Source organism: Protopterus annectens, chromosome 3.part1 (assembly GCF_019279795.1).
Source record: "Protopterus annectens isolate FY-2018-M chromosome 3.part1, PAN1.0, whole genome shotgun sequence".
Lineage (NCBI taxonomy): Eukaryota > Metazoa > Chordata > Ceratodontiformes > Protopteridae > Protopterus > Protopterus annectens.
In genome coordinates this window covers 123,895,958-123,915,574 of record NC_056732.1, presented here as the reverse complement: position 1 = coordinate 123,915,574, position 19,617 = coordinate 123,895,958, and the positions used below count along the sequence as shown (strand labels likewise).

Below are 19,617 nucleotides of genomic sequence, written 5' to 3'. Positions count from 1 at the left end.
GTTTCTAGATGTGAGAGTTGTGGTAGATTTCGAGCTAAGACACTTGAGCATAGGGCCGAAGTCCTCACAGCCCTCGAGGAATCCTTGGACTTACTCATGTAGCTACCTCTCTAATGGAGCTGGTGAACATTTTTTGAGTGCCTGCACTAGATCCTTAATATGTTATAGGTAGCATACCATTCCTCTGGCCACTGTTGTGCTCTTAAGACATGTTCTAAAGAATTGGGACTGTTGCTGATGTGCGTAGCCAGAGGTACATATATACTCTTCAGCTCTCAGACATACCATACAGCAGAGACGCATTAAAATACTGTTTAAAGGCATTCCACAGTGTTTTTGGGCAGGCCATCATTACACTGACCACAGATAAGTATGATGAAACTTGTGCAAAAACTACTCTTGGCATGCTAAACTATTTGATTAGTCCAAATCGAAGCTTGCATATTTAAAAAAAATGTGCAAAGCAGTATACATCTTCTAATGCATATTAAATGTTTTTTTAAGCTTTACAACAGAAATGTCAGCATTCTTAAATGTTTTATTTTCAGAAGCTTCTTTCAGTGGTGAATCGATTCTGTACTGATTGTTCAAATGCTTTTTTATGAACTGTAAAAAAAAAAAAAAAAGAAAGAAAAAGGCATTGGTCTAACAACCGCAAACTTATAAGAGCATGAATTGTTTCTTAATTGCAAGACACTTATGTAGCTTTACTACTTTTTGTTAATTGCATACATATGAAGTGTCTATATGCATTGCTAGAAGAAAGAGTAAGCTTACAGAATTGCAGTCCATAGTCATTGCTTTGTCTATAGTATAATGTATCATTGCACTTAATTTTGTACTCTGTATAATTATTTTTTATTCTGCCCATTGTATTGATGTTCTTCGTCTTCCATTGCTGCAGTCCTGACTATTGGGTATAGTCCGCGTCCCAGTCGGCCCGAATACCAGAGTATAAGGCTGACGTCGGTCAGGGCGCATTAGACTGACGTCAGTACGTCAGGGTACTAATGCGCATGACCGACGTCATATCCCCAGTCTTTTTTGCCGCATGGTCCGATGCAGAAGCAATTTTGCGAGTGCAGGTTGGCGTTCTGAGATTTTCCGAAACCGGAGTTTCAGACCGAATCAGAGTTGGCTAAGTAACCCGTTGGGAACATTTTGGTTTTTCTTGCCTCAGTATTTAACGGATGTCAGAAAAAGTGAATAACTGTATTTCTTGTGGGAAGCAGATACCGCATAGGGATTATCATACATTGTGTATACCTTGTTTAGGGCCTGAGCACGACGTGGTTGGTTGCCGCTCTTGTGCTAGATTTAACAAGCGCACTATTAAGAGGAGGCTAGATTGTGCTAGGTTAGTGTTTGGAAAGCGTTGCAATTATAATATGCCGTCGGATGCTCCGACGCCCGCTTCATCCAAGAAGCGCAAGGACAAAACTGTGAAGCCTAGGGGTGAGGAACCGGCAGTCCCGGACGTCGGTTCTTTAGTCGGCTCAGTGGAGCCAGAGGTTTTGCCAGGAGTCTCCATGGAGTCTCAGGCAGATACTTTATTGTTACAGGATGTGCCCTCTCAGGAGGTAGGCCAGGCTGAGGGGCTTCTGAGGTAACTGTGCTTCCCTCTCTTCCCAAGGTAGTTAGGGCCTCTCCTTCTGTTGCCAAAGCTTCTTTTAGAGGTAGGCCAAGTTCAGCTTCTGTGGGGCTTCTCCTAGCATTTCGGGCTCTGTGCCTAAGAAACATATGCTTAAAATGGCTGAAGATTTGATTACTCTAATTAGAGGTTCTATGCCCCGCCTGATAAGAGGCCTAGGGTGGAACAGGAGTTTGATAGTTTTGAACAGTGTTCACAGGCTTCAGAGTCTTCTGGGGAAGACTTACAAGAGTTTCCTACTTATTCTGATTCTGATGTGGATGATTCCACTCCTACAGCTTCTCCTCCTGAGGATTTTTCATTTTCAGAGACTCTTCACTCCATGAGGGAGCACTTTAAATGGGAAGGCCAGGATTACTCTGATTCAGGAAAAGGCTTAGGAATTCTTGTTTTTACCCCAGCATAGGCCTTTAGCTATTCCTCCTGTGTTGAATGTGGTGGAGGATGTTTTTGCAGAGGCTTCCCTGAACCCTGACTCCTTGCCTCCTGCTCCTGTTAAGCCTGATAGGTATTATAGGGTGCCCCAAGCTCATAAGTATTTGTTTAAGAGTCCTAGGGCGGACCCAGAAACTATTTCTCAGGGGCCTAAAGGTGTTAAAGCTTCTGTGGTTAAAAATCCTGTGCCTTCTGATAAAGAGGCAAGGGCTTTGGATAGGTGGGGTAAGAAAGTGTATACTTCTTCCACTCTAGCCATGAGGGCGTTGAATTGTCAGTTTCACATGCTAAAATATCAGAATTATCTCCTTTCACAATTGAAATCTAAGGTGGATGCTTTGGCGGAAGGTATTGAGTGTAAAGAATTGCTGGATTTGGTTCATGTGTCTGAACAAGTGGGTAAGCATTCTTTGCAGTGTGGTTTTGATGCTGTTCAGGCCTCCTCGAGGGTGGCTGCTACTAGTTCTGTTCTTCGCAGACATGCCTGGTTGAAGGATCAGAATTTAGCTGAGCATGTTAAGACCAGGATTTTGGATGCTCCTTTACAGTCTGATGTGTTGTTTGGACCGCCTGTGGAAGCAGTCTTAAAGAAAATGGAAGACAAAGCTAAGTCTATGCAGACTGTTAAAGATTTTTTGCAGGTGCAGCGTCCGAAGTTTAGCACAAATTGACCTGCGAAGGGGTGGACATATCCTGCTTATGGTTCCCAGTCTAGGGGTAGGTCTAGACGTGGTAGGGGCAGGGCTCAAGGTTCATTTAGGCCTAGATCAGAGAGTTCACCTGCTCAGACTTCTGGTGAGGGCAGGGGTCAGTCCTTTCGTAAACAGACCCAATGACCTGCCTTTTCAGCTGCCAGTGGATTCTCGTCTGGCAGCTCCTTTGGGAGGAAGACTGTCTCTTTTCAAGGAAAATTGGGATTTAATCACTCAAGACAGATGGGTGCTGGATATCATTCATCACGGTTACAGATTTTATTTCCACACAATGCCCCTTTCAAAGGCATGCCAGATGTTCCTCCTCCACAAAGAAAAGAGGCTCACAAGCAAGTTTCTCAGTTACTCCAGATAAGGGCCATTCAGCCAGTCCCTGTATCAGAAAGGGGCTTCGGATTTTATTCTCGCCTGTTCCTAGTACCAAAGAAGGGGAACACGTGGAGACCAATTTTGGATTTATCTATCCTCAACACTTATCTGGACATTCCCAAGTTCAAGATGTTGACGTTACAACAACTGTTACCTCTGCTAGGCAAGGATCACTGGATGGTAACTTTGGATCTCAAGGAAGCTTACCTTCATGTGCCTATAAGGCTAAGTTGCAGAAAGTATCTGCGGTTTCGAACTGGAGATTTTCATTATCAGTTCTCTGCATTGCCCTTTGGCTTATCTACTGCGACCAGACTATTCACAAAGGTTCTGGCTCCAGTGATAGCTTACTTCAGGCTTCAAGGCATTCAAATCTATCCTTACTTGGACGACTGCCTGATTCTGGCTCAAGAAAAGGAAGACCTTCTACAGCATCTGGAATATGTCATAGCAGTGCTAAGATGCCTAGGGTATTCTGTGAGCGAAATAAAGTCCAGTCTAGTACCCTCTCAAGACATGTGCTTTCTGGGTGTGAGACTGAATACAGCAGCCCAGATGGCCTTTTTAACCCCGGACAAACAAAAGAGTCTGTCACTTTACTTCCATCAACTATCTCATCAGTCCGTGCTGACTGCAAGGACAGTCCTTCAAGCATTAGGGTTCATGGCATCTTGTATTCTGGTGCTTCCCAATGCCAAACTGCATATGAGGAAGCTGCAATGGTATCTCAAAAATGTATGGACACAGCACTGCCAGGATTTGGACACTGTCATTCAAATAATACCTTGCCTTCAAAAGGAATTCTTGTGGTGGGCTCAGGAATGTCACCTAAACAAGGGACTCTCTGTGACCCGGCCAGAGGCGAGTCAGATTTTAACGACAGATGCCTCGGACACTGCTTGGGGAGCTCGTCTGAATGGAAAGTGGATACAAGACAAGTGGCCTGCCAGACTACAGCATCTACATATCAACATGAAGGAGATGTTAGCAGTCCAGTTTGCATTGATGGCTTTCAAGGAGTTACTTCTTCCAGGGCAGGTGTTGATTCTAACAGACAACACAACTGTCATGTGGTACATCAACAAGCAAGGGGGAACACATTCTTATCCTCTATGCAGGCAAGCAATGATTTTATGGGAGACTGCGTTAAGCCTGCATCTAACTCTTCAGGCAAGGTTTCTGCCAGGAGCACAGAACTCCCTAGCAGATGTGTTAAGCAGACAAATCATGGATCCCCACGAGTGGAAACTGGATCTTCATGTATTTCAGACATTGACAGTGTCATGGGAACTCCAGACATAGATCTGTTCGCTTCTCCACTAAACCACCAGCTGCCAAAGTATTGCACAAAGGGGTTTCATCACACAGCTTGGAAAGTGGATGCTCTGTCTTTCAGTTGGAAAAACCTTCATGTTCACGCCTTTCCACCTCTGCCTCTTCTTCCAAAGGTATTATTAAAGGTCAGACAAGACAGGCCAAGGATGATTTTGATAGCTCCAGATTGGCCTCGGCAACACTGGTACCCACTTCTCACGGAGTCTTGTAAAGAAGCCTCCATGGCCTTTACCTCTGATTCCTCATCTGTTATCTCAGAAGGACGGTCATCTGCTCAATGTCAAGCTTCAATCTCTTCATCTCACAGCTTGGCATATTCTGTGTTGAAGCACAGCAGGTCTCAGCTTCCTCAACAAGTTTTAAATGTGATTATGGAAGCTAGAAGGCCTAGTACTAGGAGAGTATACGCATGAACAAATGGAAGAGATTTTTATTTTGGAGTACAGCAAAGAATTTGGAGATTTCAGAGCCTAATTTGAGTGTGGCTCTTCAATATCTTACTGAATTATTGGACAAAGGTTTGTCCTTTTCTTCCATAAAGATTCATGCTGCAGCAATTTCAGCTCACTATGATTGTGACCCACCTTTGTTTTCGCATCCTTTGTTCAAGCAGTTTCTTAGAGGGCAAAGAATATAAGACCCCACGTAGAGCTCCTACTCCTGCTTGGGATCTCAATTTTGTGTTGGAAAAACTTACTCTACAACCTTTTGAGCCTGCAGCTACTGCTGAATTGAAATTTTTGTCATGGAAGACTGCTTTTCTGTTGGCTATTACTTCTGCAAGAAGGGTGTCTGAATTGCAGGCCCTTATGGCAGTAGAGCCCTTTTGATTTTCCATAAGGACAGGGTATCATTACGTACTAATCCTTCCTTTATGCCTAAGGTGGTTTCTAGTGTGGCTTTAAACCAAACTATTCATTTGCCTACGTTTTTTGCAGATCCTCAGAATAAAGGGGAAAAGATTTTGCACACTTTAGATGTACATAGACAATTGCGTTATTATTTGAGCAGGACTAAGAATTTTAGGCAGTCTCAGCAGTTACTTGTTTCTTTTGCTTTGGGTTCACAGGGCAAGCCTGTGTCAAAACAAACTATTTCTAGGTGGATTGGCTTTTGCATTGCGTTTTGTTATTCCCATCATGGCAAAGAGGTTCCAGCTGGGATTAGGCCTCATTCCACTAGGGCTACTGCCACTTCAACAGCATTTCTAAGGGGGGTGGCAACTAAGGATATTCTGGAAGCAGCTACTTGGAGTTCAGTGCATACTTTCTCTAGGCATTATCACCTGCCTATATACTCTAAGACTAGGGCTGGTTTTGCCACAGCTGTTTTACAAGGCATGTTGTCAGCTCCTGCTACTTTATAATTTGCCAGCCTCCCTTACCTCTGCTTTGGGATTCTACCCAATAGTCAGGACTGCAGCAATGGAAGACGAAGAACATAGTACAGTTTGTACCTACCATAAATGTAGATGTTCGAGGATTCCATTGCTGCAGTCCAATTTACCTCCCTCCTTCCCTCTGTGTTTAGGGGTGGTTGTGTAGGTGAGTTTACATGTTTATATTTTATATATATATATATATGTATATATTGTTGTATATATTATACATGTTTTTGGTGCAGGTTGTTTTGGGAACTTGTCTTTTTGGGTCTTCTGACATCTGGGGCAAGAAAAGACTGAGGATATGACGTCGGTCATGCGCATTAGTACCCTGACGTACTGACGTCAGTCTAATGCGCCCTGACCGACGTCAGCCTTATACTCTGGTATTCGGGCCGACTGGGACGCGGACTATACCCAATAGTCAGGACTGCAGCAATGGAATCCTCGAACATCTACATTTATGGTAGGTACAAAACTGTACTTTTCTTTGTTTTCCTTACTATTGTTTGACTCATGGTTTACAATCCCCCTCCTTGTAATGATGAATCCATGTATTCTGTCATACTTTAACTGAAACAAGGCAGATGTCTTAGCTGATTCATTTATGTAACAGAAAAAAAAAACAGCATTGGTACACAACACAAGAAAATAAAAATTGTGGCTGCAAAAACATCATTAAAACATATTGTACAAATTCTGAGGTGAAGATAATGTTGTTCTGATTAGATGAAAGAGTACTGTGTCACTTTTCTCAAACTGTGGTTATATACAATAGGCGTGAAACTCTTAGCAGTTGCTTAGATTTTTCCACAGTTGTGAAATGTTTTGTTAATTGTGTTGGGTATAATGTCTGCTTCTTCAGTAGTCATCTGGTTTTGTCTTATTTTGCAATCAGGGTAAATGCTGTCACTATTTATTAAAACATGCTCATGAGAACATCTTTTGCATTCACAAGATGCTGTGATGGAACAATTGTGTGTGTGTGTGTGTGTGTGTGTGTGTGTGTGTGTGTGTGTGTGTGTGTGTGTGTGTTTGTATTTATCATGGCCATAGCCCAAGTTCATAGGTTGGTACTAGGCTATCGGACCTAGGGCCTATGCAAGCCTAGCCATAACAATTCCCTGGATATTTCTTCCCACAATATTTACTTCACCAGGCCCCTGTCTAGCAGGGCGACTGACATGATCCCCGGGGTGAATTTCCTATCTCCCATCCAATCATCAAGGTTCCTTTTGAAGAGGGCCAATGAGGCGCTCTGCTTGATATGTATGGGCAGTGCATTCCAGAGTATGGGGAGTCTCTGGATCAGGAACCTATCCCTCCAGCATGTATTGTTCATTGTGATTACAAGGTTTAGATCCCTGGAGCGTGTGGCTCTGAGGGATTGGGATTTCTTTAAGTGGAGCATGTCCAACAGCTCAGGGTTTGACATGGCCTTGTATGTTAAGCAGAGATCGCCTCTGAGTAGACGATATGCCACAGAGTATAGCTGGAGTTTTTTTTTAGACGATCAGTATATGGCGTCTGCTTTAGGCCTGTGATTCTTTTAGTGAGGTATTTCTGTGGCCTTTCCAGCTGTTGCAGATGTCTTGTGAGGTACATACCAAATGGGGCATTATACTCTGTACTGGGTCTAATGAGGGATGAGTACAGTGGGACAATGACCTCCTTTTTTCCTGGATGAAAAGCCCTTAGTGATGAGGTGTGCCACATAGAAGGATTTCCTGACTGTTGTGGCAATGTGGTTATCGAAGGTGAGACCACTGTCCACCTGTGTCCCTAAGTCTCTCATCACACTTTCGATGTTTAGTGTCCTGCCACCTATGTGGTAATTCATGGGTACATGTTTTTTTCCAAAGGGGATAGCTATACATTTCTTGGCATTAAGCTTGAGCCCATGGCTCTGGCACCAGGCATATGTTTCTGTAAGGCCCTTTTGTGGAATATCCACATCATTTGTTAAAAACTGAATCTTCAACTGAAATGTATATTCCCACCAAGTTATAAGTCTGCATTGCAAAATGTAAATTAATATTTTTGTGAGATCAATACTTGTGACTGAGAATGCTTCACATTTTAACTTGTTCTTCATCAAGTCATAGTTGCAGTGTTTGTGTACTTTGTAAAGTGATGTATTATAGGGAAGTCTGCATTGCAAAATGTAAATTAATATTTTTGTGAGATCAATACTTGTGACTGAGAATGCTTCACATTTTAACTTGTTCTTCATCAAGTCATAGTTGCAGTGTTTGTGTACTTTGTAAAGTGATGTATTATAGGGAAGTTATATCTACTTGTGGGCTATAACAGCAACATGAAAAATTATCTACTGCTTTGTTGTCCTGTTCCTTACCCACATTCTTAGACTTATGAAAGTGATAACTGTAATCTTGTAAGAAAAGTAAGGTGAAAAATCATGGACCCTAAATTTGGCCATTACTTTCCACATTTTAGTCCTCTGTTAGTAGATGTATGTTAAGTAGCATTTCCATTGCTGCTAATACATGAGGAGTATATCAGTCCTTCATTTAATCCATCATAAAAGCTGGGTTAGCCCCATAGTATTTGTGACAGAAAACTGAACAGTAGTTCATTTTTTCCAGAACATAGCTAAATTATAGTGCAACAATGCTTTGGTCAGTGTGTACTTAATAGTTCTCAGTATATTGTTAATCCAGAATGCAACTAGCGTTTCAAGTAATACATTGTTAGCAGAATAAAAACTGTGTTTACTTATGGAAAATATGTACATTGTGCCTAATTTTACCTAAGAAGATTGGTTAATAAGACCCATAGGCAAAAATGTTAAAAACTGAATCTTCAACTGAAATGTATATTCCCACCATTTATACACATTGCGTATCAAATCGGCAACATATCTTAACCATTATTGCTACAATTTAGCTCTGGTGTAAGCCAGCATTTGCCACTGACCAACAGTTCCGTATTTGCAAACTTGTTGCTGCTCATTTTTTCCACCTCCTGTGATCTCTGCAGTCTGGACTGTTGACATCTTATTGACTCCGTACAGTGTTTCTGTAAGCATTCCACAGCTAGGTGACATAAACCAGGAGTGCTACTTAGTACCGTCCTTTCTTTGGAGGTTTTTGAATTCAGCCTTCTCCTGCCCTCTATTTCATATCTGAGTGTTGATGTACTAGAATCTGAGGCATCCATGACAGGCTTAGCTCATTGTACTCGAATCTCATCTTGAATCTTAACTTCAATTTTTTATTTGCCCATTTAACTGTAAAAGGGGATGTTTTAAAGGATGTTTTATTCCATTTTCCTGAGGCATGATGTAGACAATTGCCTTCTGGTTTTTAGCTTCCAGAGGTGAAGATTCCTGTTCATTTTTCCAGTAGACTGACCCCTTCTCCTCCTGGGGACAACTGTTTCTATTAAGGTGCTGGGTTACTGTTTCCCTGTAAAATGTCATAAAGCCTACCATAGTTTGCAAACCTCAGAATTCAGAATGAATTGACAAGACATCAGTATGTTGGCCTTTAGATATACAATGCAAAGTACCAAAAGAGTACAGACCTTCAGTGCATGCTGTCATGGGTTCTTGTCAGTTTGTCAAAACTTTCAGCAGTTCAAACACCATATGTTCGACCTGTGAAGTTCAAAAACGGATTATCGCGAAGCTGCGGAACACCAAATTCTTTCCCAGGGAAAGAGTTTGGTTGGCCATTTCTGCGGCTTCGCTATTTTCAACACTGTGGTGGAAAGTTACAGGTCAGGTTCAGGTAAGTGTGCGATTGTGCGGACATTAGGGTTAGGTGAGTTAGGGTTAGGGTGCGGGTGAGGTGGTTGTGCAATAGTGACAGACTTTAGGGTTAGGGCGGGATAGGTGAGTTAGGGTTAGGCGCGGGTCAGGTGAGTGTGAGATAGTGACAGACCTTAGGGTTAGGGTTTGGGTTAAGGTAAGTGGATAGATAGTAGTGTATGTACAGTTTAGTGTAGGGTTAGATGTAGGATTTTAAGTGTATGTGTGTGGATTGCTGTTTTTTTGGTGCGCTTGTGTTGTGTGTGTGTTTCTTGGAACAGCGTTATGTTAAGTTGTCTATCTCGCCTTCATTCTTGCTGGATGGGTTCGGAGCCGACCTCGGCTCCGACTCGGCCACTCTAAAAGCTCGAGAGTTGGTTCCACCGGCTCGAGGCTCCCCTTATATCCCACAGTGCTAGGCGTGAGTTACCTCAGATCTCGTTTGCCGCTACAGCGATCGAGGTGTTTGGTTTCTACCGGCTTCAGGTGAGTTATTGTAGAATAAGTATAATCTACTTAAACCCCTTTAATTTAATTCTTTATTGTTATTTCCCTTAGTTTAGTGGATACAGACCCTCCCCTTTCATTTTTTTCCACTCTACCTTCCACAAGGAACTTTTGTTCTTCCCTCAGGCCTTTGGGCCTTTCCATCCCCTTAGGGAGTGTTTGTGTTTCTTGTCAGGGAACTAAAAATTTGGGATAGTATAATTTTTAGTTATAATTGTTTGAAATTTAGTTTGGGTATAGTGTAATCAGTGTGTTTGAGTGTGTGTTTGGTTACACTTTCCTTAACAATGTCTAAGGATTCAAAGGTCTCAGGCTTCAAGAAGTGTGACTCGTGCTGTCAGATAATGTCTCTGACAGATGGTCACACTTCTTGTGTGTACTGCCTGGGACCTTTACACCTGCAGGACTCTTGTGCTGTATGCCATGGCTTCAGCCCCAGAGTCCTGCAGGAAAGAAAAAATAAACTTATTTTGAGAGGTTTACTTAAGCCTGAGGGTTCCCTTACTGTTACTTCGGGCAAACCCTCCAAGGCTTCTAGGTCCTCGGCTCCAGCTTCTGAGTCGAGGCCTAAGGCTTCGAAACCTCCTTCTACATCGGCTCCGGCTGGAGCCGATGAGTCTCAGACTGCAGCTCCTGTGGTTTCCTCGGCTCCGGCTGGAGCCGAGGTGTTGGAAATTCCTGTGTCTGCTCCGACTAGACCTTCGGAGCCGACATCTAGAAAGAGGTCCAGGTCACCGTCCCTTGGCTCCGTTCATTCGGCTCCAGCATCTCCCTTGCTGTCTGAACGGAGCCATAGATCTCACTCCTCTAGGTCATCGAGGCTTTCGGACCATGACCTTCAGAGGGTAGTGAGTCGACTTCTTAAGTCCGAGGCACTGGCCCAAATGCTTCAGAGCCCGACTCATCAGTCGATGCCTGACCCTGTCCCTCATTATGTTCCTCCTCCGAATCCTTTGAGCTCGGAGCCGGGGCGTTTCGGAACCGAGACTGTGGTAGCGTCGGAGCCGATACAAATGTCTTCGGCTCCGTCGTCGGCTCCGATTTCTTCCTTAGAAGAATCTCGGCGCCGGACTTCCCTCGTCGGCTCCGAGGGGGTGAGTGGCATCGGACCCTTGTCCGACCCCGCCCTCCCTCTCGGTGCTTCGGCGCTGGTGAGTTCGGCTCCGACAGCGGCCTCGGAGCCATCACTGTCGGTGCCGAGGGAGGTTTTCAGCTTTTCGGAGCGGGGACCTCTGGCTCTGCCTGACAGGGGTGCGTTCGAGGTCATGCGGAGTGTGTTGGAACCTGGTTCGACTCCACAGTCGGCTCCGTCCGCCCCTCCCTCTTCGGTGCCTCAGGTCAAGTCGATTCACTCCCTCATCCCAGACCGCAGAGAGCCAGCTCCTCAGGAATCCCCTGTGGGGATCTCATCCTCTTCCGAGGCCTCTCCTGAATTGGCAGAAGAGCCCCTCAGAAGAGAAAGTGTAAGAGGAAACACATAGACTCACCTGAGTCCGTCACCTCTGACACAGATTTAGAGGATTCCGAGGGTTCCCCCGTTCCCCTTCTGAAGATGTCTCCTTTGCAGACATTCTAGAAATCCTCAAACAGAGGGGAAATTGGCCAGCCCTCAGCCCTTCGGAGGATGAATCTGTGTACCTTGAGGCGTTTGGCTCTCGCCCTTCCACCTCCTGGGTGTCTCCCCCCTTTGACCCCCTCATGCAGGTGGTTGCAAAAAAGGCATGGACGGCTCCTGACTCAGTGGACTCCACTCCCAGGAGACCCTCAAAATTTATCACGGCACCAGCAGATAAACAATTTCTAACCAAGGGAGTTTCTGTGGATGCTATGGTGGTTGCTGCTACCACTAAGAAGGAACTAGCTGATCCTTCAGTGCCTGTCCATCCACCTAACAAGGAATCTAGGTCTATGGACAGGTACGGGAAGCGGATGTTCTCGCCAGCGACCTTTGCAATGCGTTCGCTGAACTACCTATGCCATTTTACTCGTCTTCAAAGAGACTTGATCAAAGAAGCGAGTGACATGTTGAAGGATCCTACAGCTGCGGGTTTTCAAGACAAGATGAACACTCAGCTGGCTACCCTGAACTCCATAGCTAACTCCTCCATGCGCCTCCTTTCTTATGCGGCTGATGGAGCGAGCAGGGCCACAGGGACAGGTGTGGCCTTACGCAGGCATGCCTGGATGCGGCTATGCAACTGCATGGACCCTTTAAAACGCCGCTTCACTAATTCCCCGTTTGATGGATCATCGCTTTTTGGTCCTCAAGTGAAAGAAACCTTGACTAGGTGCGAGACGGATGGCAAGACTCTTTCTGCCGTCGGAGTCCGTTTTTCTACTCCTTCTAGGCCTTACCCCAAAGGCCAGAAAAGTGGGAAAATGTGGTTCCGCAAACAATCTCAAGGGACTTCGCCTGACGACAGAGTCGGTTCCCGCCAGAGGCAGAGGGGGAACAACAATGGTAGACGCCGCCCTAGAGGCAGGGGGATCCGCAGAACCAGGGCAATCGAGAAACTTTCTCCGATAAGCCCTTTCAGCATCCCTGAGGTGTTGCCCGACTGCCCACCTTCGGAGGCAGTCGGGGGAAGATTGTCACTGTACCCAGAAGCCTGGCTATCCCTAACTCAAGACAAGTGGGTACAGTCCATCATTTCAAGGCTATTCCATTCCCTTCGTCGCATTCCAAACCGATCAAAAATCCCTTCCAGATGTTCCACCGCTCAAAGGGATCTTGCAGCTTTGGAAATTTCAAAGCTGCTTGCAAAAGAGCTATTCAGCCAGTTCCAGCAGACCAGCAAGGATCCGGAATCTACTCCAGGTTCTTTTAGTTCCAAAGAAAACATGGGACTGGAGACCAATTTTGGATCTCAGTATCTTGAACAAGTCGGTCAAGAAAACAAGATTTCGGATGGTCACGCTACAGTCCATCCTTCCCTATTGGGAAGAAAAACTGGATGTGCTCTATAGACCTTCAGGATGCGTACTATCATATAAAATGAACAGACGCTCCAGAAGATTCCTCCGCTTCAGGCTAGGAACCAGTCATTTTCAATTCAGAGCCCTGCCCTTTGGACTCACCACTGCCCCGGTGTTTACCAAATGCATGGCAGTGGTAGCTTCTCACCTGAGACGTCAAGGATTCCAGGTGTTTCCATATTTAGACGACTGGCTCCTCACAGCTCCCACCAAGCATCTTCTTCTAATGGCCAGGGATTACACCTTTCGCATTTGTCAAAACTTAGGCATTTCAATAAATTGCGAAAAGTCTGTTTTGTCGCCTTGTCGTGCTATTACCTTCATAGGCGCAATTCTAGACACAGTCAACATGTCTGCGAGGCTAACAGATCAGAGAATAACAGACATACACAAACTAGTTTCGCTCCTCTTCAGCAGCAACAGAGTCAAAGCCAGGTTAGTTCTGAAAGTTTTGGGAATTATGGCGGCTGCCATACCTCTTCTGCCATTAACCAGATTCCACATGAGAATCCTTCAATGGATGCTCTTCACACAATGGTCATACCAGCAACTTCCGATGTCCCACACCATTATGATTACGCAAACATGCAGGAATCATCTTCTGTGGTGGATGTCTTCCCCTCAGCTCTACTTGGGAAGACCCTTTGTTCCTCCCCCTCCGGTTGCTACTCTGACAACGGACGCCTCCCTGATCGGGTGGGGGGGGCATTATCAGGGCAGAACTGTCCAGGGCACATGGCAACCAGATGAATGCCACTTGCACATAAATGTTCTAGAGATGAGAGCAGTGCTTTTAGCGCTGCAAGCCCTTCAAGACTCTCTTCCCTTGGGAACGATAGCAATCCAGACAGACAATATGTCTGTAGTGTGTTATATCAACAAACAAGGTGGAACCAGGTCCTATCCCCTATGTCGAGAAGCACTCAGACTGTGGCAATGGGTGATTTCTTCTCGGCGGTTTCTGATAGCAACGCACATCCCCGGGAAGTCCAATCAAATCGCGGACAAGTTGAGCAGAGCTATCCTCATGCCTCACGAGTGGTCTCTGAAAGATTCTATTGTGAGAAAAATTTTTCTCAAGTGGGGTCAGCCTTGCTGCGACCTTTTTGCTACTCCCCAAAACAGCAAGTGCAAAGACTTTTTCACCCTATTCCCGCTACCAGGCCAGCCCAGCAGAGACGCTGTAGTCCACGTTTGGCCCCGGGGACTTCTGTATGCATTTCCTCCCTTCCCACTAATCTCTCAAGTGATACAGAAAGCTATCGCTCAGAAGGCCTTCTTGATCCTCATTGCTCCTTACTGGCCTCGACAGGTTTGGTTCCCCTTTCTGCATCATTTTCTGTTGGAGCAACCTTGGCATCTGGACCTAGTTCCAGATCTCTTGATCCATCAGTCGGGTCAGTATCATCGCTCCCTCCCCTCTCTGAACCTCACTGCTTGGTTCCTCCAATTCCAACCTTAGCCAGGCTTCCTCAAATATCTCACGCTGTTCGAGATATTTTGATAGCTTCCCATAAATCTTCCACTCGAAAGATTTATCTGAGTAAGTGGAAACGTTTCGCCTATTGGGCTCAAGGAAGGGACATAGATCCTTTCACGGCTTCCATCCAAATAGTCCTTGATTTTCTAGCTGAACTCTTCCATGCAGGTTCATCTCCTTCTACTCTTAAGGTTCAGTTGGCAGCTATTTCTAACTTTCATGTGGGCGTCTCAGAATCTGCCATAATGTCCCACAAGCTTTGCAAAGCCTTTTTGAAGGGAGTTTTTCTACTCAGACCTCCTATAAGAAATCCTCCTCCTCCTTGGGACCTAAATTTAGTTCTCAGTTCCTTGATTCTCCCCCCTTTCGAACCTGCAGCTTCCTGTTCGTTAAAATTGCTATCATGGAAAACTCTCTTTCTGGTAGCTATTACTTCAGCTAGAAGAGTTTCAGAACTTCATGCACTCAGCTGTCGACCTCCTTATCTGTTGTTCCATAAGGACAGGGTATCCTTGAACCAATCCGTCCTTTTTACCTAAAATAGCCTCGGCGTCTAACCTAAATCAAAGCATTGACCTCCCTGTGTTTTTTCCAGAATATTCTAATGGGTCTGAACAAAAATTGCATTGGCTAGATGTTCATCGTCAGTTAAGGTACTACTTGGATAGAACCAAACAATTCAGAAAATCTGACCAGCTGTTTGTCTCTTATGCAGAAGGCAGAAAGGGACTTTCTGTTTCTAAGGTATCACTATCTAGATGGCTGACATCTCTAATTTCCATTGTCTATGAAATACGACACCAAAAGCAACCTAACAAACCTAAAGCCCATTCCACCAGAGCTTTGGCTACTTCTATAGCCTTCCAAGACAGACTGCCTATAGACACCATTTGTGCAGCAGCTACTTGGGCTACTCCTCACACTTTCATTTCACATTATAAGTTGGATTTAGCTTCTAGGCATAGGGCTAATTTTGGATCCACTGTGCTCAAGAGTCTGTTCCGTTAGGCCACCCGGGACAAGGTGCTAGGGACGTGGTCCCATCCAGCAAGAATGAAGGCGAGATAGACAACTTAACATATAGAAGTTATGTTCTTACCATAACGTTTCATGTTAGTTGTCTTCTTCTCGCCTTCTTCTTGCGTCCCACCCTCCTTCCCCCTGGCCTGGACAGACCTAGAGGAGTTTGATTGTGACCTCTCTTTCTACCACCTCTTTATTATAGGTATATGCTCTGCTGTGCATATTTTTCCTGGATCAGGCTGTAGGTCACCCTTCTCTTCTCCCTTATTATAGAGGTGGACTTAGTTTACATTTATTCTGCTACTATTATTAGCTGGGCCTAGCTCACAAACGAGATCTGAGGTAACTCACGCCTAGCATTGTGGGATATAAGGGGAGCCTCGAGCCGGTGGAACCAACTCTCGAGCTTTTAGAGTGGCCGAGTCGGAGCCGAGGTCGGCTCCGAACCCATCCAGCAAGAAGAAGGTGAGAAAAAGACAACTAACATGGAACGTTATGGTAAGAACATAACTTCTATTTTTTTTTCCTGGGGGAAAAAAATCGCTGTTCTAAGCCTTCGATGGTTTTGCACTTCAAGGTTAGAAGTTCGAACATATGGTGTTCAAACTTCTGCCGTTTCGTCGAAGTGATATAGACCTGCTGTCATGACTTAAGGAAACCTCACGTAGTTTGTACTGTTATGATGGCTTGATAGCTGGCAACTTAATTTAACTGACATTGATTCTTCCTTGATATCAACAAATGCCTTTGTTAATGTCTGAAACTTTCTGACCAGATGTTTTTCTTTTCCTCCAGGTAGAAAAAATTCGCCAAGTGAAGGCCAAATCCCTTTATCTCCAAGTCGAAAAATTGCGTCAGAATCTGAACAAGATTGACAGCACAATCAGTACTGTTCAACAGGTCCTGGAGGAAGGGCGGAATGTTGATATTCTCCTTGCACGGGACCGTATGCTTGCTCAAATTCAGGAGCTGAAGAATCTCAGAGGTTTTCTTCAACCCCAAGAGGATGATCGCATCATGTTTACTCCACCAGACCAAGCATTGTATCTTGCAATCAAATCTATGGGATTAGTTTGCAGTGGAGCTTTTGCTCCTTTGACCAAAGCTTCTGGGGAGGGCCTTAAGCGTGCCCTGCAGGGAAAGATTGCCTCATTTACTGTAATTGGATATGACCATGATGGTGAGCCACGCCTTTCAGGAGGAGATTTAGTAACTGTGGTTGTGATGGGACCAGATGGAAACTTGTTTGGTGCAGATGTAATTGATCAGCAGAATGGAACCTATATAGTCAGCTACCGTCCACAGCTGGAGGGAGAACATCTAATCTCAGTCATGATTTGCAGTCAGCATATAGAGAATAGCCCATTCAAAATCATTGTAAAATCAGGGCGTAGTTATGTTGGTATTGGACTTCCAGTGCTCACCTTTGGTGGTGAAGGAGATAGTGATGGGAAGCTGTGTCGCCCATGGGGAGTGTGTGTCGATAAAGAAGGCTATATCATTGTTGCAGACCGAAGTAATAATCGCATTCAGATATTTAAGCCTTGTGGTACTTTCCATTTCAAGTTTGGTGCCCTGGGATCCCGGCCAGGTCAGTTTGATCGCCCTGCAGGTGTAGCATGTGACAGCTCACGGAGAATTATTGTTGCAGACAAGGACAATCATCGCATCCAAGTGTTCAATTTTGATGGGCAGTTTATCTTGAAATTTGGGGAGAAAGGAACTAAGAATGGACAGTTCAACTACCCATGGGATGTTGCAGTCAACTCAGAAGGGAAAATTCTTGTTTCAGATACCAGAAACCATCGTATTCAGCTGTTTGGTCCTGATGGGGTGTTTCTTAACAAGTATGGCTTTGAAGGGGCACTCTGGAAGCACTTTGATTCACCAAGAGGTGTAGCATTTAACCATGATGGTCACCTAGTGGTTACTGATTTCAACAACCATCGTCTCTTAGTTATCCATCCTGATTGTCAGTCGGCACGCTTTTTGGGGTCTGAAGGCACAAATAATGGCCAGTTTCTTCGGCCACAAGGAGTGGCTGTAGATCAAGAGGGGCGCATCATTGTAGCTGACTCTCGGAATCATCGTGTGCAAATATTTGAGCCAAATGGCAATTTTGTATTCAAGTTTGGAACTCAGGGAAATGGCTTTGGGCAGATGGATCGCCCCTCAGGGATAGCTGTGACCCCTGATGGACTGATAGTTGTTGTTGATTTTGGAAACAATCGGCTTCTCATTTTCTAACTTCAGGCTGTCCTTTTGGAACAAAAATAACACAAACAAAAAAATCATCTCAGGGAAATTCTTAAAAGAAAAAAATTTTGAAACACTGCTCAACACCTACCTCACCTTTTTGTCATTTGTTTTCACATTATGAATGTACTTGTATGTTGCGCAGGGATGTAGTCCATGAAGTTAAATTATATCTACCTCATAGCTTTAGAAAAACGACCAAAAACGAAGTGTGGCTTCTCAGTGCTTCCCTTCTCACGGGACAGCAGGCACAATATGACTTTAGCTGTGCACATTAAGTATTGTAGTATCTATGTGAAATTACAAAGATTTGGCCAAAAGGCCCTGGGTTGATACTTATATAAATATATATAAATGTATATGAAACTATATATAAATCTATGAATACATTTTGTTGTGTAGGCTTTAATATAGTAACGTATTTATAAATGTTTTAAACTGTGGTCTTTGATGGCTGCTTTAGGAAGGTGCTCCTTCCTATTCTCTATCAGGCTTAGGCTCTTGATTCTTTGTCATCGGAAATATATGTTGGTGAGACCTTTAGAAGGGTACCTTGAGCCCTGTATAAATAGTTATGGTGCTGGTACTTATCTGAGGAAAATTCCCTCATTTTTGCCACCACCATCAAGTGTTCATACCCTTTACTCTGCTTGTTCGCATAACTGGAGGCATCTTGAAAAGTATTTCAGTGCATAATATGCTTATAGAGTGGAGAGTGGTGTTTTTTTTTCTGGTGCTCTACTGCCTGTGAAGATAAACAGGTAATGCTAAAATTACATCTCTGGCTGCAGAAAACACTGCTGTATCTGTAATGTTCATTCACATGCAGCATTGACTGTTTCTGTTAGGTGTACTTTTTACAATTTTTTTTTTTTACTAGGCTTTATAGCATAGTGTCCGTAGTACCTCTTGTTCTCAGGATTGTCATTCCACATTTGAGTGCTTGACTTGGGCTCTAACTCCTTGTAAGCACAGTTCAAGATTGTGCTGCCACAGTGAGGCTGAGTGGGGTTAGTGTGTGCTTTCATTTTAATGATGACCAACCTTCTACTCTTTCCCCATGTAATTACCCTATGCTTAATTAGAGCAGACCAACTGTTCAGTTGGTTTGCATGTCAAGATGCCTCTAAGGTACTATTTGTTTGTTACTCATTTTAACAGTTTCTTTTGATTGCAGATGGGGCTCTGTCTGTGTTAAATTTACAGTTATTTCTTTGCGACCTGATATGAACCAAAACCAGTGTTTTTTTTTCCTATATGTGGCTGCTAAACACTTCCACCTGTCATTTTAACTGTGTGACAGGCCTTCACACTTGAGTCAAGTACAGGTTAGAAAACTTAAAATGTCACCATAGTTGTGTATGTTTTCCACACTTCTTATATTTTGGAGTAGAACAAGTAATTTTTATAGGCACATCCATTGCAACAAACCTTGTCAGTATTTTCCCTAGTGTAATAGCACAGAAAGTGCCAGATCAGAAAGCATGCCTATCTGTTTAGATGCTGAAAATTTGTCATTTCCTAAAATTTTGCTGCATGCCCTTTTCTTTTTAGAATGTTTATAAGGTTACTGTATCGATTTCTTTTAAACCGTATGGCGTGCACGCAACTTATAAAAACTCAGATTAGATCCAGTCATTAAGCAGTAAACACCAAAGATAAGTCGGCTGCTTTTAATTGTTGCACACATTTCAGCAGTAGTTAAAGATCACAGGGGTT

At 44.1% G+C, this 19,617-nt stretch overlaps 1 protein-coding gene across 1 annotated transcript in view; it reads left to right on the top strand.

Moving 5' to 3' along the window:
- Positions 1–19,173, top strand: part of TRIM71 (tripartite motif containing 71) — a 1,372,825-nt gene extending 1,353,652 nt beyond the window's left edge. Inside the window, exon 4 of the mRNA XM_044066644.1 lies at positions 16,438–19,173. Coding sequence (XP_043922579.1) covers positions 16,438–17,889 — 1,452 coding nt within the window. The 3' untranslated portion in view covers positions 17,890–19,173. The remainder of the gene's footprint in view (positions 1–16,437) is intronic.
- Positions 19,174–19,617: the final 444 nt, after the last annotated feature.